General features: G+C 45.2%; 1 protein-coding gene and 1 long non-coding RNA gene across 2 annotated transcripts; one reads left to right on the top strand and one right to left on the bottom strand.

Annotated features, from left to right (window-relative positions):
- Nucleotides 1–1,142: 1,142 nt before the first annotated feature.
- Nucleotides 1,143–22,477, top strand: FGFR4 (fibroblast growth factor receptor 4). Its single transcript, XM_077326264.1, has 17 exons — nt 1,143–1,288; nt 8,326–8,592; nt 8,896–8,985; nt 9,435–9,601; nt 10,643–10,766; nt 11,522–11,712; nt 13,505–13,643; nt 15,514–15,707; nt 16,465–16,610; nt 17,226–17,347; nt 17,472–17,582; nt 17,825–18,015; nt 19,123–19,245; nt 19,641–19,711; nt 20,227–20,364; nt 21,059–21,164; nt 21,300–22,477. The coding sequence occupies exons 1-17, from the start codon at nt 1,195–1,197 to the stop codon at nt 21,444–21,446; spliced, it is 2,421 nt and encodes an 806-aa protein (XP_077182379.1). The 5' UTR covers nt 1,143–1,194; the 3' UTR covers nt 21,447–22,477.
- Nucleotides 1,214–8,902, bottom strand: LOC143832217 (uncharacterized). Its single transcript, XR_013229136.1, has 3 exons — nt 8,875–8,902; nt 7,987–8,038; nt 1,214–1,318 (listed from the first exon to the last, which is right to left on the bottom strand). It is a non-coding gene; the product is annotated as an uncharacterized LOC143832217 (long non-coding RNA).
- Nucleotides 22,478–22,912: the final 435 nt, after the last annotated feature.

Below are 22,912 nucleotides of genomic sequence, written 5' to 3'. Positions count from 1 at the left end.
TTTCGGAGGCTGGCGCGGAGGTGGACTTTGACCGGGAGGGTCTGTAAATCTGTGACCAGACTGTCCGGGCGCACAGAAGCCCTTTGTCACTCGGATTAAAGATTAAGCTGCCCTCCGGAGCTCCTGCTCGGGCCTGGCTCTCGCCCTCACCAGGTCCAACTCCATCCCCTGAAAACTTACACCGTGTGCACGCCGCGCTCCGTCTCTGCAGCCTGCTCGCGCTAGGCGAAGGAGCACCACTCTTCCTGCACGCAAGGCTTCGCTTTCGGCTCACCAGTTTCCAAGCGCAACCCTGAAATCCCGTGGAACGAACAGGAGTTAAGCTCCCCACCATCCGCTTAGATTCCATTGATTTCAATGAACTTAATCTCAGTCTAACTTTCTCTGGCTAGTTGTGCTGTGCGAGAGTCAGTGCCTTGTCCCACATAGAAACAATCCTACCATGACCCAACTCACCTCCCGACATGATTTCCTGACCCTTGCACACTCTTCCCAAACCATCTCCTGTGTCCAGAACACACGGTTTTGTATCTTGGTTTTGGGTGCTTCCCAGATCACCATCCATGCGCATGAGAAGGCATATCTGAGATCTCAAAGGCAAGCTGGGTATGAGGGACCTGAGCTGTGCTACATTTGGCTGGGTGGACAAGAAGAGTCCCAAAGGTCAGGGACTCACTGAAGGGAGGAAGTCCATTGTTCAGGCAGGAGACCCCTCAAGAGTATCTGCTAGATACTGGTTACAAAGGACTAGAACTTGGAGATCTTGTGCATTCCTCAGCCGTTTTCCCTAAAACCTAGCCATTTTCAAAATGGACATTGCAGAGCTGTAGTAGAAAAGCATGCCCAGCCAGAAATGGAGCTTTACTTTCATTCCAGTGGCTTGGAACTCTCATTTCTTGATTGTAATGAAGGACATTTTGCTGGATTGTTCCAATCAATACCGTGGAGAAGTTGTGAAAACAGTCACTGATTTGTCTAACTGGCAGCTCTTTCCAAAGTGAATATCCTGCCAGGCTACAGGGCCAGGTTTCTTCCCCTTCTGCCCCTAATTTTAACTTTGAAAAACGGGCTGAGAACTAACTATATACACTTCTCTCAGTTAGGAAACCTGGAGGACAAAGGCCTCTTTTTTTGTGTTCTAGAGTTTGAAGATTCAGCTTCAAGATTCAGCCCAGGGTGAGAAGAGACAACAAAATGCCATCCCTGTGGTGGGCCCTTCTGAAGTTCCAGATAATAGCTGCACTGTCTGTTTGGTCAGGTGCTTCAACAGAAGAGACCGCAGAGCCAGGTGAGAGCCACTGGAGAAAAGGTGCTGTTCCTGTTGGGGGAGGAGATTAGCATTTGATAGGGTGCAAGAAACACAGATATTTTGTGTTTGCTAGTCATAATTTGTAAGAGATGTTCAAACCGCAGTGCATTTTTGCTGATGTTGGAGAACTCTGTGCTGTAGATCCAGATAGTTATTCCCCCCAGCCTGCCCTTCCCAGGGCAATTAATGAATTTATGACATAGGGGGGAGCTGAAAACTCCCTGAACCAAGTCCAGTTTACAATCTGATGGTCTGCACAGGTTCTGTGGTCATGGTAATATTAGTGGTTTAATGTGTTGCAAATGATCTATGATCTGCTAAACAGGGTCAGCCCTGGCTAGCACTTGGAAGAGCAGCCTCCAAGGAATTAAAGGGTCGTAATGCAGGGGCCAGACAATTGCAATCCACCTCCAGACATCTCTTGCCTGGCAGTCAATCTTAGGATCTCCTAGCTATATTACATGTATGCCATACGATAAATATAATCTGGTAACATGTGAATGTGTAAACAACACATTTCCCTTTCACCCTCCATGCAAGTATATGAGATCAGAATCAAAGTCCCATTGGCCTTAAGGTATGCAACAGCCTAGCCCAGGGGTAGTCAAACTGCGGCCCTCCAGATGTCCATGGACTGCAATTCCCATGAGCCCCTGCCAGCAAATGCTGGTAGATTTTTACTACAAAACATGAATTTCAGACAGATGTAATTTTACCATAAAGTGAAAGTGAGATACTGATTTCCTCTAAGGTAAAGGTAAACACAGATTTCCTTAAAGAATAGGCCTGGAAGGAAGTTCTTCCATAAAAACCGGTCTTTAGGAGCAATAGTTTCTTGTGACCCTCTTGTGTGTTGAGCATCTCTGCTGGAACTGCCTCCTGGTTGTGAATTGACAAGAGTTTACTTTTGTGTGTGTGGGTTTTCCACAATGGGATCAAATGAGCCTTGGTCAAGCAGGCCCATACAGATCAGTGTATAATAGGAGCACTGTAATATAAGGATGAGTGTAGTTTGCCTTGCTGAGTTGGTCAGACCCTGTCCTTGTCACTATTTACCCTGTAATAGCTCTAATTGTGGATCCATTGCTATGGAGCCAGACACTGCGCAAACATATTGGAGACAGGGCTCCCAATTCTACCAGTTATTACCAAAACGCTGGTGTAAGTACAAAGTGTGGATTTTGTGAAGCTCCTTAAATTATTTCGTCCCACTGAACAACCTAGTTTACAAGTGCTGATGATTCTTTGGTATAGTTTTGTACTTACAGAACCCCCTGGCGCTTGGCATCCTGTCTCATGCTTCAGAAAAGACACCACTTCCATAACTAGCCCATCCAGTGAACAAAAGCAGGGCACTGATGGCACAAAGATTTTTCCCTTAAAACTCCTTTGAGGCAGAGCAAGAAGGGATTGTGCATATTTCAGAGAAAAGGGCAGGATCGGATGTGAAGTTCTGGAACGCTATTCATAGCTTTAAATGTTTTATGATTTAACTGGGCATCTTGGTGATAGCATGTTTTGTATCCAGACTGTGTGATTAATGAATCTGATTTATGCCAAGAGGATCCACAAGCCATTGACCATTGATGGGTCTGGATAAGACTGTCACAAATTATCAGTATTGTCATAGGTTGAGATTTCTGGCCTACGTGATGTCACCTGTCAAAAGCCAGGGCAAGCTGGCAACTGGATTGGACACCTCCTCAGGTTCTAGAATTGGGATTCTCTTAAGCTCAATAACTGTATTGTACCATTTGTGTCTGATAATATGGGTCTGGAAAGGCCAGAACTATGCAATAAATTATGCTGGAATATGCTGACAGACAGACAGACACCACTTGATGTTAGATTCAGGTAGGTAGCTATATTGGTTTAAAGGTGAAGAACAAAATGAGTCCAGTGGCACCTTTAAGTCCAATAAAATATTATTCAAGGTGCATGTTTTCATGTGCGTCCATACTTCTTCAGAAACCATTTCATTGCACCTGAAGAAGCGTACATACACACGAAAGCTTATACCTTGAATAAAATGTCTGGATGTGTCAGCCACTCATGCTTCTAATCAAATGGGTCCATGTCTATTTAAAGTTGTTCTAAAGGTGGGAGTTTCTTTGCCTTCCAATCAGAGTGGTTTTTTCAGACTGAAGCTGTATTCACCTAAAATTATTGAATTACCCTGGGCAATTACTTTAAGTGTTGCTGCAGTAAAGGGCAGCTGTGGGGCACATATTCCCCTGTATATGAACAAAGTCCCAGGATCAAGGGTGGAAGCACATGAACAGATGAAATTGCCTTCTACTGAGTCAAACTATTGGTCTGTCAAAGTCAGTATTGTGGACTGCTCTGACTAGCAGCACTGTGGTGCCTCAGGCAGAGATCTTTCACAACACCTGCTACCTGATTCTTTTAACATGGAAATGCTGGGAACTGAACTTGGGACATTTTGCATGCTAAGCAGATGCTGCACCACTAAGCCACGTTCCTTCCCCAAGGCAAGTGTGGTGGCCACTGTCAATGTGAACCCTTATGAAACTGCATTGATTCAAATCCAGTGAACGAGACAGGAGTTCTTATAAATTTGAAGCAGATGCTTCAAAATTCTCCAGAAGTTCCTATGTACCTCTGCAGTATTGAGAGTGCAACCAGGGCTGTTCAGTATGCCTATCGCTGGTAGGGGAGAAGACTTATTTGGAGTCTCCAGTTGAAACATGTGCTAACTCCATAAGGAAGAAGAAGAGTTGGTTCTGATATGCGCTTTTCTCTACCCGAAGGAGTCTCAAAGCAGCTTACAGTCACCTTCCCTTTCCTCTCCCCATAACAGACACCCTGTGAGGTGGGTGAGGCTGAGAGAGCCCTCATATTATCAGTGTCGTGGCGAGCCCAAGGTCACCCAGCTGGCTGCATGTGGGGAGCGCAGAATCGAACACAGCATGCCATATTAGAAGTCCGCACTGCTAACCACTACACCAAACCTCCAGCACTGATCTTGGTGGATAATAGGAAAGAGCCAGGCATGCAGTAACCGCATTCAGATTGCCGTCTCTGAGGCCTGGCAGTTTCCAACAATCGAGTGCAGAAGGGATGGCAAGGTTTCCCCCACGCAGCATAAATATGCACACTCCAGACCTGTTCCCCTTAGTATTCATCAGGCTGGAAGGCTGGCACCAGTGGAACTGAGAGTGTGAAGGACTGTGCTGGTTTGAGGGGGGAGTTGGTGGGGGGGGGGCTCGCACAGTCCAGGCTGGTGGTGGTGGTGTTGGAGGAGGAGGAGGAGGAGGAGGAGGATGGGTCACCAAAGCATTTATAGTTCAAATTCAGGTTAGACAAACAGGGAGGCAGGAAATTGTGGAGTCAGCTGAGTGTGAAACCTATCACTCCCACTCATGCCATGGGGGGGGGGGGAGGGAGGAGGGGAAGGCCTGTGTGCTGGCTGAGCGAGGCAGGAGAGGTGCAAGTACAAGGAATGGGTCCAAATGGAGAAAGAAAGAGGAGAAATTCGTGAGGAAAGTTAAGAATTGGAAAAATGAACCCTGGTATTACTCAGAGGCCTTCCATTTGAATCTTTCTGCTCAAGCTACTCCCTCCCCCCCCCCCAACAATGATAGGGTCTCCTTATCTCATTCTCCTCCCTCCCTTCCCCCACTCCAACCTGTGGAGGAAGAGCTGGAGCTAATAACATCCCTCTGCTGAACGGGGCTGGCCCCTATTGTAAGCCAGGGGCAAGGAGAGCACGGGAAAGGAGCAGTGTGGCTGGGACACTGGTGGCTGGGGGAGGGGCAGCAGTCATGGGCTTCCTGACATGTTCATTTTGGAGCCTGTCAAAACAGTCACTCTTGGCTGAGAGAGTGACCACTCAATCGAGGGCCCCCACAGAGAGGCTGGGGAGGGGGGAGGGGACCGAGCAGAGAAGTCATGCTTCAATGTCCACGGGGATCCTTTCTCCTGTCCCAGACTGGCTGCAAAAGGGCTTTGATGACATCATTGCCCCACAGAACAAGAGGCAAAGGCAGGAACCCAGGACAAAGGCGCTTGTGAAGAGTTCCGAGGATCACAAGGGGGGGAGGGGGGAGGAGATGGAGGAACTGTGACAGCTTGTTGTCCACTACTATAATGATTCCTTGCTATTACTGCAAAAGGCCAAAGTCTCTTGTTCCCTTATCATTGCTCTGGTAAATTTGCTGCTCCAGTGCTACTTTGGATGCTAGAGTCAAAAGAAAAGAAACCTATTATGCATGGGGATCTAAATATACCCCTTCCTGATACCACTTCCTCCTCCACCCAAATCTCTGCCTGTGGCTTCTATATGCAATCAGTTACCTGATCTCTTATTTATGCCCAGTTAGTTGTTCTGATCACAAACCCTGAAGGAAAACTCTTTCCAGATTAACCTAAAAGCCTTCATGGTTATTCTTCCATTTCCAGTTTCTTCTGTTCAGAAAGTGCCCCAATAAAGTCAAAATTGCCTGAGGGAAAAGAGCCATGCCCATATGGACCAAGATATCTTGGTCCAGTTAACTGAGGTTTCTTTTGTGATGATTTATATCCCAATCCTGTGCATATTAGGCCGGGGTCAGCGAATGAGTGCCAACATTCCCCCCCCCCCCGGACCTAGTAAGTTAGATCTCCTCCCCACCCTCCCTGCCGCTCTGATAGCAGGGGTGGGAATAATAAGAACTTCCGCCATGTTGGGATTGTTTTAAAGTCTTTTAATGGGTATTTTTATGGGGATAGGACTGTTGTGACCCGCCACGAGCCTACGGGGAGTGGCGGGAAATAAATCTAATTGATGATGATGATGATGATGATGATGATGATGATAATAATAATAATAATAATAATAATAATAATAATCTTTCCATTTTCCACATTGTTCCTTCCTGTAAATCTTTTTCTTCCCACTGCTTTTTCTTTCCTTTTGTTCTACTAAATTTGCTATTCTAGGGCTATTTTGGATGCTGCAAATTTGAAATGTAAAACTTCTTTAAATTCTAAAGCCATATAAGAAAGCAGCACACTCACCCCATTCCCTTTAGGAAACAAACTTTGGCTAATATTATTTAAAACATGAAATATGTTCCACGTGTCCTATACTTTCATAGTACAATGCATTATTTAATCAGCATGTAAAACTGGCAATATTTATGAATTGCCTTTATTTTATTAAAACAGCATTCACTAGTATGCTAGGAGTTGAAAGTCCCCATGCCCTTAGGACCAAAAGCGTTTAACCACATGATCCTATGCATGCTTGCCAGGAAGTAAGTCCCATAGAATATAGTAAGATTTACTTCCAAATAAGAAAATGTAGGCTCAAGCTTTGAATTGGGGAAGAAGGGGTGCAAAAATAAAAGTCAAAAATAGAAAATCAACACTATAGTAAACAGTTAGAAGGTTTTATTATCTGGGGTACTGGTAAATTCAGATGTGAGTTAAAAACTTAAGTATTATTTTATCAAAGTCGTGCTGTAGTGTATGTTTTAAACTCTGGAACTCACTGGGATGTGTTTCAGGTTAAAGACAGACAAAACTGGGTTGCAAAAGTCAATGTAGACTGATAAAGAACCTTTTTGTTGATTGATTAAATACATATCTCACACCATCCCAATTAATAGATCTTTGGAAATGTTAACATAAACCAAGTTAATGCCAGACGTGATGTGGAAAATTTGTGGTTGTAATTAGCATTAATGTTAAAAAGCCACCATAAAGTGGTGATCTGGGCTGGGGAAGTAGTATGGATAGAGGCTTAAAACTTCATCATGTACCATTTTCCTGTTCAAAATTGCTGCTCTTCAACTGTTACTAGCCATGGTAAGGTGGGAAAAGACTTTTCATCAGTGAAGTCTCACAGCAGTGGAGGAGGGGGATTTGTATCAGGAAAATACCATGTGGAAAGGAACTCCCCTGCGGTGTGCTGTGTCCCCAATCCAAACTGCCCTGCCCTATGACTTTTTTTTAAAAAGCATCAGAATATGCCAGGTGATTAATCTCAGATCCAGACTTCAAAATTCAGGCCTGATGGGCTGAAAAAGCCTCAGCTTTTGATTATGAACATGCTTTGCGTGTCATAGACTTCAGAAACTGAAAGATTTGCACAAACCAAAACAAACCCTTCAGTTCTTTCCGCATGTTAACTAGCACCATGATTTTGTGTCTTTTCGAAGATTCATCAATTTCTTGTATGATGTAGATGATGGCGCAGTCTGAGACATCTCAGAAGCTCTATTTGTCTTGCTCCTGTGTTGCAGAAGTAATAAGGTTGCAGGTCCCCAGATGGCACTCCTTTAGTATATGCCTGAAAATCTTCCATATTTTGCAGCATTCAAGATTAACATAAGATGCAATGTTATTGTTGCTAATAATGCCACCTTTGAACATGAAACTGAGTCACTTTTGGCAGTGTGACAACATCTGTGTACCAACAGTATTTTACTCATTGTTTTAAAAAAGCAAATATAGTCTGTATTTTTTTCTAGTTTTCTCAGAGGTTTCTGATTCAGCCCTTGGTGTATGGGTGGTGGTGGTGGATCCATTTTTGCCCCGTTCCTTTCATTTGTACTCCAGAGCAAATTGTGGGCTGGGTGAAATTAGTCAAAAGAGTCCAAACATTACTGATACAGAATGTTTTTCTGGACTTTGCCCATCATAAGGACAAGGATTCCTACATGCAGGCTTACCTTTGAATTGTGGCTGATCCCAAGGACACTTCTTCAATGCTCAGGCTGAGAACTATTGAAATAACACAAATAACATACAAGGAATAGTTTTCCAGTATGCCATTCTCACCTGCTTCATTATTACAGCAGGTGAAATTGCTGCCTCTTAAGCTCTTACTCAGTCATGGTGATCCAGGGGGAGAGATAGAGATGCAGACTAATGTCTTGTGCCATAGTTAGTGCCATCCTCCCTCCATCTCTCACAGTGTTTGTTTTATGGAGGTTGTACACCATGGTTGTAGCATAGTTTACAGGCAAATCCTGTCATTGTACTGACTGTGCTTTCTCTGTGCTGGGCAGAAATGTTTGAGAGCCACATGCTGGAGGCAGAAGAGGAGCACTTGCTCCTGGATCCAGGGAGTCTGTTGAAACTCTACTGCAGTGCCAATCATAGCCTCATAATCACATGGTACAAAGAAGCCAAGCAACTTCTCCCTGGTGAGCGCATCCACATGCGCCAGAGCATGCTGGAGATCGCCGATGTCACCTATGAAGATTCAGGGCTCTATTCCTGCCGAATACGGAGCGGTGGCGAGCGCCTGCGCAACTTTACCATCTCAGTTGTGGGTAAGAGCAAAGAAAGGGAAGGATCTTAGCGCTCCTACCTCTGTTTACTTGCCTTTTGTGGGAAGAGGCTTAAATTGAATTAGTCATGGTGCTTTATCTCATACAGCCTTTCACAGTGCCCTCTGTGGAAACCAGTAAAGGTGACCCCCCCACACACTACAATGTCTGTCTCTTGCTTGCTTCTAACTAGTCCCTCACAATGTGCTAGCAAGCACTTCCATGACAGGCAGTGTCTGTTCAGTATCTTTTGGGTGCTTTGGTGGCTGTTCTGCAAAGACTAACCTTGTGCCACTTGGGTTTCAGATTCGTTGGCATCTGGTGATGATGATGAAGACAGTGATGTGGACAATGCGAATGTGGATGCAAATGAAGAGCCAATACACACCCGGCGAGGTAAGTATTATGCCCTATTAGCTATGGAACAGTCGTTTTTGGGTAGTGCAGCAGTACTGGAACAGGAGACGAGAAAGTGATGTTGGATGCTGCTGTACAGAACAGTCCAACATCTTTCCTGCTTACCTCTCGGATTTCTTTGCAGAAATTTTGATAGGTCCAATAGAACTTGACAACAATTATGACCAGACTAGTAGCAGAATTGTGCTGGAGTGTCCTGGCAGTCATTTACTTATCCTAGAGTTCTGAGGTTTCCTGGCAGAGTGGTTATGAAAGCTGTGCTGCTGTATGCTGTAATGCATTGTATCATACTCCCAGTTGCCTGTCTCTGTTTTGGCTTGAAACACTGGCAATCTGTTTCTCTGAGAGTAGTCCGCCTTCACCAATTTATCTTTAAGGACCTAAGACTTTTATTAAAATTTGGGACTGATCACATGTTGTTTCTTCAGCACCTTATTGGACACATCCTCATCGAATGGACAAGAAGCTGTATGCAGTCCCAGCAGGAAATACAGTCAAGTTTCGTTGCCCAGCTTCTGGGAGCCCTGCCCCTACAATTCACTGGCTGAAGAACGGGCGGGAATTCAGAGGGGAGCACCGTATTGGTGGGATCAGAGTAAGAACACAGACATTTTGGTCTTTTTTAACATTCTCCCCCCCTTTCATTCACCATGATAAAATGACAGCTGGTTTTTGGACTAGGACATATGAGCTAGAATTTGTATGGGGGCAGCAGGGATATGCCCTGTAAAAGTGTTCAGAGAGGAGGCAGACCTCATTAGTATAGAAGCCAGCTTGACAGAACCAAGTGTTACCTCTATAGCTTCAGTCTTTGTGTCTGTATTGTAGTGGTAGTTCAGCAGCCAGAAGCCACCTCAGCAGTTCCCAAACGTACTGAGATCTGTGAGCACTTTTGAAACTTTGAGGAATGGTACTGGGCACCGCCACAAAATGGCTGCCATGAAGGGAGCAACTACAAAATATGAGGTATTTCCAAGCCAAGCATCCTCTTTCAATGGAGGCAGCCATTTTGGGGAGGGGCTGTGGCTTAGTGATGGAACATCTGCTTGGCATTCCCAAGGTTCCAGGTTCAATCCTTGGCATCTACAGTTAGTAGTAGTAGTAGTAGTAGTAGTAGTAGGAGATGTGAAGGACCTTTGTTTGAGAACCTGCCACCAGTCTGAGTGGACAGTACTGATGTTGGTGGACAAATAGTCTGATTCAGTATGAGGCAGCTTCGTAGGTGTCAGTAGCTGCCCCTTGTAAATCCAAGGCTGATACCTTTAGGACTCCACTGAAACACTGAATTCTACTCCAATTAGATAGTGGACTGTCTTTTTACACTGGGGAAAAAACAAGTGGGCCCATGGAAACATGGTGAGCATTGTGACACCCATTGGCACCACAACAAGTGGGCCCATGGTGAGCACTGTGACACCCATTGGCACCACATATGGAGATCATTGTGCTAAATACCTGCTTTACTGCCGATGTTAATTTTATTTGTTCTGTTTGTGTTTCCAGAACTTGGGGTAACACAAAACTATAATGTCTGAAACAAAGAGCTTCCATTCTATGAACAGTCATGTGCTGGAAAAAATGGCTTTAAAATGTTGCATCTACTCACCTTAGTTTGCATCTACTTTCCTTTCCTCAGCTACGGCATCAACACTGGAGCTTAGTCATGGAGAGTGTGGTACCTTCTGACCGAGGCAACTACACTTGTGTGGTGGAGAACAAATTTGGCAGCATCCGCTTCAGCTACTTTCTGGATGTTCTAGGTGAGAGCATCTCCCCCCCACAGAATATGGGCCATATTAAAGCCATTAAAAAGTTGAATGCTCTGGGCCCATACTAAGGAAGCAGGGAAAGAGCTTCACTGATAAATACTTCTGCGTTTGTGCGGGAGGCCACAGTCCACTCCCAGCCTGTCACCCATCCAGGATTTTGTGGGAAGAACCAGGCTCAACATCCTGACCTCAGATACTCCAGAGAGAAGAAAAATGCCCCGAACCTTCTAGCAACTTCAAAGGAAGCTGGTGATCTTCTAGGATATAAAGTCAGATGAAATTAATTAACCCTGTCTGGATCTCTAGGCCTTGCTTTAAGCCTTTGCGCCCTTATCTTTCAGCCCCTCATTATCTGTCTTCTCTGAGCTTAGTTGTAATCACCGGAAAGAGGCCCTGGAGCCAGCTCTGGGTAGGAGTTGCGTCTGTGGCACCAAGTAATATCAGAAATGCAGCCTTGTCTGCGGGCCAAAGAACAAAAAGAGAAGGCATAAAGATCCCACAAGCTTCAAAGACAGGACGTCTATATTTCTGCAGTAGGGATATCTGAAAGGAAAGTTCTGCTGTCAGATAAGGGAGAGGAACACTACGTTAAAGAAACAGTTGGCTGTGCCTCTTTTATTTCCAACCTGCTCCTTTATCATTACCAGCTTTGTGTTTACTGATTTATGCATTGTGGAGTGCCCCTCTGGGACGTCTGGCAGACTTCAGCTGCATTGGATAACACTTAACTTCTTTGTCCCTTTCAGAGAGATCTCCACATAGGCCAATCCTGCAAGCAGGGCTCCCTGCTAATACCACAGCAGTGGTGGGCAGTGATGTGGAGTTCTTTTGCAAAGTGTACAGCGATGCCCAGCCCCACATACAGTGGCTGAAACACATTGAAGTGAACGGAAGCAGCTATGGCCCTGATGGAATCCCCTATGTACAAGTGCTTAAGGTAACTGATCCTGGAAACTGGGTTGGAAAATGTTAGATGATGTTGTGATGCTTATAAGTGTGTTCAGCCGGCACTGCTTCTAGTAATAGATTCAGGTGGGCAGCCGTGTTGGTCCAAAGCAGCAGAACAAAGTTGGAGTCCAGGGGTACCTTTAAGACCAACAAAGTTTTATTCAAGGTATAAGTTTTTGTGTGCAGGCACATTTCCTCAGACACAGAAATGGGAATTTCCCAGTCCGCATATAGGCAGAGGGTGAGCAGTAAATTAGTACAAAGCATAATGAAGATGTTTTAACAGATTCAAAGATGATTCAGGAATAACAAGCTAAGTTTATACCTGCTGCTGGCTCCAGGCACTGTGGTGCACCTGAGAGCAAAGAGGCTAGAGTCCAGGGATGGAGGGCGGCAGTTGCAGGGGCAGGGCCAATCAGGGTGCAGCCAGCTTTGCTTGCTGCACCCTGATTGGCCCTATTCCAACTCGGACACCCAGATATGTTCCACCCCCTAGGCTGTTTCACAAATATTAAGAGGAACAATGGATAAGGATTAAAATGTTGGAACTCACAAATGTATATTGTTTACTGTGCAGTCATTTGACACACCAGTCTGGGACATAGTTGATGGTGAGAAGCCTCTAGCCTCTGGTTGTTGGTGGAGTTGCTTAATTGACCTCAATTAAAAACTTGATGGAAGAGCTCCATTTTGTAGGCCCTACATAATTGCTTTAGCTTTGGCAGGGCCCTGGTAATTTATGGGAGCTCATTCCACCAGGAGGGGGGCCAGGACAGAGAAAGCTCTGCCCATGGATGAGGCCAAACAAGCCTCCCTGGGGCCAGGGATCACCAACTTGTTGCTGCTTGCAGAGTGTAGTGTTCTCGGGGGGGGGGGTGAGGGGGATGGGTAGAGAAGTGGTCCCTCAGGTACTCAGGGCCCAGACTGTGTATGGCCTTGAAGGTAATTACCAGAACCTTGTCTGATCTGGTATTCAACTGGTAACTAGTGCAGTTGTTGGAGTGCAGGCCAGATGTGGGCCCTCTAAGGTGTTCCCGTAATAACCCTGGCTGCCATATTCTGGACCAGTTATAGTTTCCAGATCAGGGATAAGGGTAGGCCTGGGTAGAGCAAGTTGTAGAAATCCAGCCTAAAGGAGATCATCACCTGGATCACTCTGGCTAGGTGTTCTGTCAAGATTGGAGTCTAAGTACTGCTTTGTTGATACCTCCTTCATCTTCAGGTTAGCAGTGGGATGGAGGTGCAGCTGAAACCTTTCAGTAGGCCAGATATGGTCTAGTGCTCTTCTTAATCTGCGAAAGTTGGGATACAAATGTATCTATGTTTTAGTTGAACCTTTTGCATTGTGTGGTTTTACAATAATTTTCAAATAGGCTCCTCTTACATTAAGAATGGTTACTGTGTAATACAAATAAAAGAGAAACCGGATTTGAAAGTTGTACCACAGTTGGTAGAGAAATGTGGGCAAATGTACCTTGCATGGCAGACAAATTGCTGAATTGGTCACAACTATAGCCCTATAGCTTAGCTGTATCTTGAAGCTTCTTATAAGATATTCTAACAGCAATAAAATCTTTCAATAGCAAAATCACACTGAACTAGTGTATTCTCAATGGAAAGATGGGTATGTGAGCTTTCGTAAGCAAAGGAATGCATCAGACCCTGATGTATATTGGCAGAAGCAAGGCATTCTGTTTCCAAAGGGAAATCTGGGTAACTCAGTTGTGTAGTCTGGAGTTAATGCTTACTTCTCTCTTGTCTCTCTCCATTTGTCTTGGCAGACAGCAGATATTAACAGCTCAGAGGTGGAAGTACTGTATTTGCGCAATGTCTCCATGGAAGATGCTGGCGAGTACACGTGCCTGGCAGGGAATTCCATTGGCTTGTCCTACCAGTCAGCCTGGCTTACAGTGTTGCCAGGTGAGGAAGGGTAGAGGACTCCTAGGTGACAGCTGAAGATGGGTTGGGGCAATAAAAGATGAATGCTTATAGAATATTCCTTCAGAGTCATAACCAGTTAGACAGCTGGAAAAAGACAACTCTGTCATCCTTTTCATGTCCTTTGGTCTTTTTAAAAAGTAATGGAAGATCAATGGGATTAATTTCTGGAGAGAACAGATCCCTAAAAATATTTGGATGGAAGTGGGAGTCCAGTTGTCCCCTACTTTCTGGAGCATGATAAAATCCTACCGATTGTTTCATGGATTTATGCAGTAATGATTCTATATTAAAATACAAATAAATTACAAAGTGAGTGGAAATACAGCACTGTTTTAGCCAAACCTTCATCATAACAATAAAGAGTAAAATCTTAAAAGTGAAAAAATTAGGAAAGGAATTTTGTCAAGGCCTTAAAGGTAAAGGTAAAGGTATCCCCTGTGCAAGCACCGAGTCATGTCTGACCCTTGGGGTGACGCCCTCTAGCGTTTTCATGGCAGACTCAATACGGGGTGGTTTGCCAGTGCCTTCCCCAGTCATGACCGTTTACCCCCCAGCAAGCTGGGTACTCAAGGCCTTACTGGATGTAAAAAGATAAAGTTGTATATGCCAAGCCATCTATAATTGAATGTAGAAGAGAAGATACCTTATAAACAGTTTGTTTGTTTATTTGGGTTTTACCTGTTTGTTTGTTTGTCCATTCATTCATTTATTTGTTTATTTGGGTTGTTAAATCTGTTTGTTTGTTTATTTGCCGCCCTCCCCGGAGGCTCAGGGTGGTTCACTATGGACTCCAGATATCTGGCCAAGGAATTTGAGGGTGCTGATGGATGGCCACCCATCAACAGAAATAGCTAGGTATCATCAACATGTTGATGGCAACCCAGCCCAGACCAAAACTCTGGACCAGCAGGGCAATGGGGTGCATGTAGATGCTAAATAACATTGGAGAAAGAATGGCTCTGTGCAGGATCCTGCATGCTAGGGAATTCTGCTGATAGGTCTTCTCCCCTAGCGCCGAGGTCTCTGACCTTGAAGAAAAGACTGCAGCTATTTTAAAGCTGTACCCTGAATTCCCACATCAACTAGGCATTGGGATAGTAGCCCATGGACAACAATGTTGCAAACTGATGTCAGATCCAATAAGAACAGCAACACCGACCCACCTAGATCCAGTTGCCTTTGGAGATCATTTCCACCCTATGGCCTGGTTGGAAGCAGGACTGGAAAGGGTCAAGAGCCAATGTTTCCTCCAAGAAGTTCTCTAGCTGTCCTGTGATTCTCTCCCCCCCCCCCCACCTCTACTACCTTATCAAGGAACAGCAAATGCAAAACTGGGCAGTAGTTGGATGGGTACAGCCTGTTTTTTATTTCAAAATTGGCCTAAGTCTTTCTTGGTAAGTCCCCGAATCGGGTAGATTGATAATCTTTTGGGGAGAAGCCACCAGCTTTCACCAGCCATAAGAGGCAAGGGGGCACGTTGGCCAGACAGCTGCCAGAATCCAGCCCACATCAGCCAAGGAAAGTAGGATGAAGTGGTCCAAAGTGTGATCTTGAGATGGCCAAGGAGCCTACAGCTCCCTTATCTGATTGCACCGGACCAATGTTTATCCCTGCTCCAAATATCAAATCCAGGGTGTGGCCTGCTTGATGTATGGGGCCTATAACAAATTGGGAGAGTCCCAGGGTTTTGTATGTCTGTGCAGGAAGTGAAGCACTTTGTGCAACTGTTCTCTTTGGCCATGCCTTAATTATTCTGACTTGGTTGCAACAGCTGCCCTTGCTATCAGCCATAGTCAAGGTCAGTTTAACCCTGGATTATGCTGATTGGGAATTTATTCATTGATTGCAGAACAAGAGCAAGTGCAAGAGGTGAATGCTCCTGATGTCAAGTACACAGATATCATTATCTACACTTCGGGATCTTTGGCTGTTGCTATGGCTGTCATCATCATTGTTCTCTGCCGGATGCAAACCCAGCCAAGGAAGCAGCCCTTGGAGCCCATGGCAGTACACAAGCTCTCCAAATTCCCTCTCATCCGGCAGGTATATAGCCTCCCTTAAGGAGAGTCAGAATTATCATGGTGTTGCCACTGCACTGGTTTTCTAGAGGACATAATCTTTGGTAAAGGATTAATTGCATGCTCTGAACAAGAATCAGTGGAAGACAGTGAGATGCCCCAGTATGTAGACAGCATTTCCACCAATACCGTACTGAATGTGGAACATCTACTGGCATGCTCTCTCAAGCGAAAATGTAGACGGACATGATGTCCATCATTCTGCCTTAGGGAGCATGCCACTAGATGGACCGCAGCACTGGCACCAGAGCAGTGAGGCGCTCTCATTGGTCTGGCTTCACCACCACTGCCAGTCTTCCAAGGCTGCTTCTGCTTTCTGTAGAGCGGGCGCAGCCTAGAAAGATGGGTAGCAGCAGGTGCACTTCAGAGCTGGGGCTTGCTGGGCTTCAGAGGTCGCTCCTGCTCTCTGGAGACTGGCGGGGGTGGGGGTGGGGCCAGTCCAGCAAGCCACACCACCAGGTAAGGTCAGGGATGTTCCACATAAGGAGTGAGAATCCTTGTCGGTTGATGTTTTTGGTGAGATTTCTGTGATAGGTTGTTTGTGGCAGAATGTGTATAGACTTTGGTCTGTTCCAGAATGTGAAATCTTAAGGCCACATTCCTTTTCATCTGAGCCTCCTTTGGGGTATGATACCTGTTATTACCCGAGTTGCATTTAGTCCTTCATTGGAGAAGAGTGATGTTCACATGCCAATTTAATGAGTACTTTGTTTCTTCCATAGTTCTCATTGGAATCAAGCTCCTCGGGCAAATCTACCACATCGCTCATGCGCGTCACCCGCCTCTCTTCAAGCTGCACACCTATGTTGGCTGGGGTCATGGAAGTAGAACTGCCACTTGACTCAAAGTGGGAATTCCCACGGGACCGGTAAATCTATGGAGTGCATTGTATGCATGCGTGCCTCTGTGCAGTGTACTGATCTATAGTTATGTTTTCTAGCTTGGATCACATTCTGATGTCACATTGGTGTCTCCTCAAGTCAAGTTGTTCACATACTTAGACATCCAAGATATGGTTCTTACAGATGCTGCCGCCGCCAAGTTTCTGTATACATAGATGTCCTTCAGCTTATACATGCCCACATTTTCAGTATGTGACCCAAAACAATCCACCTGATTGTAGTCATCACCAGCAGTATGACAGCTCCAGAAAGGGCTGCAGTCACATGTGCTTTGCCTATAGGCAAGTGAGAGAAATTATAACCCAATGAATACTCATACGAGAGAAATCTGGATGCACAGCCACATGTGTGAACTAGTTGTAAATGTTTTTTATTCCTCTGCTCCCCTGTCTGCTGTAGAGTAAGCAGGCTATGAGACTACTGGCAGATTCCAAGGCATCTTTAGTTCTGTGAACTGGAAGTTAAGAGGATGGTCAAATACTAGAACTCTTGGGGTTTGTCTGTTTGCATTTCATAGCCAAATATGTTGGGCTGTCCTTGCCAAATGGCTCCATCTCTAAAACTGGCTCCTTTTCTCATAGGTTAGTGCTGGGCAAGCCACTAGGTGAAGGTTGTTTTGGGCAAGTGGTAAGAGCAGAGGCTTATGGGATTGATCAGGAACGTCCAGAACGTCCAGTCACTGTCGCTGTCAAGATGCTGAAAGGTAAGTTGTGGCTCGCAGGGCTACAAGAGACTGTCTTATTGGGGACTGCCATACCCAAAACCAGATCATGGTTCACCTTCCCCTCACCTCAGATCCATAACGTCCCTTTTTCTTGCCTTATCAGATAACGCTACTGACAAGGACTTGGCTGATCTCATCTCAGAAATGGAAATGATGAAACTTATGGACCAACACAAGAATATAATCAACCTGTTGGGTGTCTGTACACAAGATGGTGAGTGGTTGCAGTGTTGAGCTGGGAGGCAGAGATGGTTGTGTACAATACGGAAAGAGGTAGGGATGCTCATGGGGCAAGGAATCAAAGGAGGCTGAGCCCACTATACTTATAAAGCAGAAGTCCTGTGAAAGAATACTGCAAGTGTAGCATGAAGCGCTGGCCTTGTTTGAGTGGGGAACAGACAGTATGTGAAATCCTAGAGGGTGAGACAAAAGGTCATATTCAGTGTACAATTGCAGGGCCTCTCTATGTGATTGTGGAGTTCGCTGCAAAGGGGAACTTACGGGAATATCTGCGTGCTCGTCGCCCTCCCACACCTGATTACACCTTTGATGTTACCAAAATGCCTGAAGAGCAGCTGTCCTTCAAAGACTTGGTCTCCTGCATCTATCAGGTGGCACGTGGCATGGAGTACCTGGAATCCAAGCGGGTAAGTGCATGCATAAGTGTACTATGATGTACATTACAGTCTTGGTCTTAAGCAGATAGTTAAGAAAGGAGATTTTCAGGCTCCATTTACAGAAGTGTTTGCCTCCTTGCCTTCCCTGCTTTGGCCTGGTAGGTTGTTTCTTTCACTTAAGCCAGCCTGTCTCAACTTTACCATTGAGAAATCCCAGAAACCTTCTTCAGGCTTCAAAACCCTCAGACATGGCACAATTGTGCAGAATATGGCTGGGAAGCAAAGCTGTGGAGACCCCTACCCAGGACCCTCCTCCCCTTCTCACCCCCTCCAGGCCCATCATTGGCCATTGGGGAGGGGCATGTCAGCATGACCATAATATGTTCATAGAACCCAATGAATGTTTAACAAATTTCAAAAATATATTAAAAACTAATTTCCATCCCAGGCTGTCAAGAAACCCCAGGTTTCATGAAATCCTGCTTGAGAAAGCTTGACTTAAGCAGAGGTGAATGATCCCCAAGAAGTAGCTGTGATCCATTTTGGTAGTTTTATATTGCTTTTTGTACCTAAGATTGCAGTCCAGAAGCTGGTATGTTTATGATGTACACATTTTTCTAGTATCTTGCGTATTCACTAGTATGAATCTTAGGTGTGTTCTGGTATTACCTGAAGATAGAATGGAGGGTTAAAAAACTTGGGCAGCCCTTACAAGATGAAGCCGAGAGAATGGTTGAAAGGCATGGGAAACTCATATGCACACACAGTAAATCAAACAATGACATACTCTTTGGGTGAGTTTGGCCCTGACTTCAGAATACTTGCCAATTTTTCAAAGAGAATTAATGTTCCTCTCCCCTTTCTTTCTTTCTTTCTTTCTTTCTTTCTTTCTTTCTTTCTTTCTTTCTTTCTTTCTTTCTTTCTTTCTTTCTTTCTTTCTTTCTTTCTTTCTTTCTTTCTTTCTTTCTTTCTTTCTTTCTTTCTTTCTTCTCTCTTTCTTTTCTTTCTCTCTCTCTTTCTTTCTCTCTCTCTTTCTTTCTCTCTCTCTTTCTTTCTTTCTCTCTCTCTTTCTCTCTCTTCTCTCTTTCTCTCTTTCTTTCTTTCTCTCTTTCTCTCTTTCTCTCTTTCTCTCATCAGTGCATCCATCGGGACTTGGCTGCTCGTAATGTACTTGTCACTGAGGAGAATGTCATGAAAATTGCTGACTTTGGCTTGGCCCGTGGAGTGCATGACATAGACTACTACAAGAAAACAAGCAATGTAAGAAAATCAATTGGAGGCCTTGGGGAAGAAAGTCCTGGAGCTGATATGATTCTTAGGAAATATACAGCTTTTGGGGTGAAGGATAAGGAAGAGTAAGACATTGGACAATTTGAGATATAGGCAGTTATGGACCGTGGACTGTATTAAGGTTCTGTGTATGTATGTGCATATAAACATACTGCTAGGAGCAATGTGTATCAGGAAAGTTGTTTTATTTATCTCTGCTTTCAAAATATCTATAGTGATGTGGGAATCAGAATTTCCGAATGAGCTCTGATGATAATTAGTATGATCTTGGCTGCTTAGTGATTGGCAGAGGACAGAACTTAAAGGGAGGTACATCATTTTGAAGAAGCAGCCTTTAGCCGAAGGCTTTTCATTTTTCCTTGCAGGGCCGACTGCCTGTAAAATGGATGGCGCCAGAAGCCCTGTTTGACAGAGTGTACACGCACCAGAGTGATGTGTAAGTGTGACTCAATGAGATATGGATAAGGGCTCTCACAATGAAAGAGGTCTTAATTATGTCTGGCAGAACAGCAGAGTGCTGTAAGCCACTGCGTGCGTGGCTCTTTGACTTCTCACAAACATACCGATACATGGGAACCATTAAGCCTATATACCAGTTCCCTGGAAACTCTGGTGAGCATGCCATAATTTGCATGGGAAGCCACTGTACAATGCCCCCTCCTCCCATCCTATGCCAGATGTGACAGAGTATAGAGTAACTTCCCCCCATAAACTTGTCTAGCATCCGAAACAGGGCCCAGCATATGTATGCTTAGTCCTTTCTACCTCCTAGTGTTCATATATATGGCCACAAATTCCATTTTGATTATATATGCTGCAATTTGGCATGTTTTAGCATTGTGAGAAATTCCCTGTCATCGGCTTACAGTTTAGGTTAATCACAAGATATATTCATGCTATTGCTGGCTTCCTTAATCTCAATCCTCACCCCTCCCCAATTTATACTTTAAGGTGGTCTTTTGGAATTTTGATGTGGGAGATCTTCACCTTGGGAGGTTCCCCATATCCGGGCATTCCAGTGGAAGAGCTCTTCAAACTCCTGAGAGAAGGTCACCGAATGGACAAGCCCTCTAACTGCACTCATGAACTGTAAGCATTTTAAGGTGTTTTCCATCCACTTCCAGCACTAGAGTGTGAAGAATATAGTGGGAAGAAGATGACGGCATGGTTGTAAAGAAAATCATTGCAACCTTCTGATTGATCATACAGTTATTAGAAATTTACTATAGTTCTGCATATAGGTTTGACGGTTCTGACTTTTGGTTCTTATCAAGAGAGCACTATGTTGCTTCCCTATGAGTTGGAGGAGGGAATGTTTTGAGCAGGGTGAAGTCGGTCTGTCCTTGTGTACCAAGGCCAGAAGGCATGAGTAAGCTATTACAGTATGTAAACCTTGGGGGCTGGGATTGATGCCAGGCAAAGACCCAGATCCCTGTCAGCATTTCCTGGAAAGCTGGTGTAATGGATGTAGGGTATTCCTGGGCGGTGGGGAAGTAGAGACCCCAGGTTATTGGCTCATCCTGCAAAGGGCATAATCTTTCCCAGCCTCCAAGGAAAGGTTATTTAATACTATTTATTATTATATTTATAATAGTATGTAATTATTATTCTCTGCACAGATTTGGGAACTCCCACGTGTCTACATTTCTTCTGCAGTAAAAATATTAAAAATGTTTTTCTCTCAGTGTGATTAATTGGGAACACTCTGCTGAGCAAAAGAACTCTAATTAGGCCACTTGGCTATCATAGAGGTCTGAAGATTTCCTTTCCTTTGCTCTAACAGGTACATGATGATGAGGGAATGTTGGCATGCTGTCCCTTCTCAGAGGCCCACCTTTAAGCAGTTGGTCGAGGGGCTGGACAAGGTCCTAGCTGCTGTCTCTGAAGAGGTAGGTTCAAACTACTAAGAAGTGACGAGGAGACAAGGCTAGGGAGCAGAAATTGAAATGAAGGTCCACGGTTTTTTAGGGAGGAGGTAGGCCTTCGTTCTCAATGAAGTGACCATTTTTCTCTTTGTTTTTTAGTATCTGGACCTGTCAATGCCATTTGAACAGTATTCTCCGTCCTGTGAGGACACAACCAGCACCTGTTCTTCTGATGATTCTGTCTTCACCCATGACCCACTGCCTATCACCCCGTGTCTCTTCCCCTATCATAATGTGAGGACATGAGGGAAAGTTGGCCATGGACCCCAGGGAAATTGTTCTGTTCCTAGAGGATTACAGTGCTTGGGAACAGAAGATTTCTACATTGTTCCTGGTATGAAAGGGAGATCTGGGAGCTGCGCCAGGAAAGCCTGAGAATCTGCATCCAAAGCTTCTGGAGCCTGCTGGACATACGCTACCAAAAGTGCCCTAGTGAGGACTGGATTCCTTCCTTCTGAACTCTGTGCTGGTGCTTTCAAGCCCTGTAATCTCAGGTTCCCTCCAGGCTATTACTCTAGCTGAGCCTTGGCTGCTGCCAGCTGGCTGAAGAAGTGGTGCCCCAAGAGAGGAGAACTCATTACGTCCCTGATCCCTTAAAACAGTGGTCCCCAACCTTTTTATCACTGGGGACTGGTCAACGTTTGACAATTTTACGGAGGCCTGGGGGGGGGGGTAGTCTTTTGCCAAGGGATGTTGCCGCCACCTGAGCCCCTGCTCCACTTGCCCCTGACTTCCCACCGCCCACTGGGGGGCGCTGCCAGCAGCAGCTGCTCAGCGCCACGCCGAGGGGGAGCCCCTGCCATGGTGGCCGCTGGAGAGCACCAAAGGTAAGCCAGCGGCAGAGTGGCAGGGCAGTCCCCGAGGCAGCAGCTGGGGAGGAGGACGAGGAGGAGCCGCGGCCCGGTACCAACTGATCCACAGACTGGTACCAGTTCCTGAACCGGGGGTTGGGGACCACTGCCTTAAAAGACCCATGGGGCCATCTCTCCAGTCATGGAGCACCCTGCTTGTTTGTTTGATGCTACCCCATTTAATAATAATGATAATAATAATATTTTTTATAAAATCTCATTATTGGCAGGAGCCAGATAGCCTCTTCAGGCCACATGTACTCAGCTGGGACCTACCCACAAGGACAACATCTTGCACAAGGCATGGGCGTTCCTTTCTGGCTCCTGCTACTCCCTGTATATATCCCTAGAGATAAATATTTATGTACATATCATTTCTAATGCACATGAATTATACATACCCATAAATTATTTTTTTGGAATACAGCCGTGGGCGTGTCCACAGCTCTGCTTCCCAACCATATTCTGCACAATTGTTTCACTTCTGGGGCTTCTTGAAGCCTGAAGAATGCTTCAGGGATTTCTTATCAGTAAAAAAAGTTAAGAGGCTGTTCTAACCTAATGTCCCTACTTCAAAACTCTGGCCAGATATTTCCTGGGCACCTCTGAGCAAGGTAGTCCCAGTTCCGCAACTTCTCAGAAAGTTAATTATGGGAGCATAAAGAAGGGATTACAAGAAGGCTGGTTCTGATGTATACTTTTCTTAAATGGTGGGTCAAAGCAATCTCTGCTCCCTGGGAGAATTTGTCCCAATCTCTTTTGCTGGGCACTGGCTCTACTCCCCTTGGCTGAGGGACAATGGTGGAGAAGATACTGCTTTATGGATATCAAGCCATAGAGCCTCAGCTACTTCTGAATCTG

Source organism: Paroedura picta, chromosome 3 (genome assembly GCF_049243985.1).
Source record: "Paroedura picta isolate Pp20150507F chromosome 3, Ppicta_v3.0, whole genome shotgun sequence".
Classification (NCBI taxonomy): Eukaryota; Metazoa; Chordata; class Lepidosauria; order Squamata; family Gekkonidae; genus Paroedura; species Paroedura picta.
Note: the sequence above shows the minus strand (reverse complement) of the source record. Positions and strands in the feature narration are given on the sequence as shown.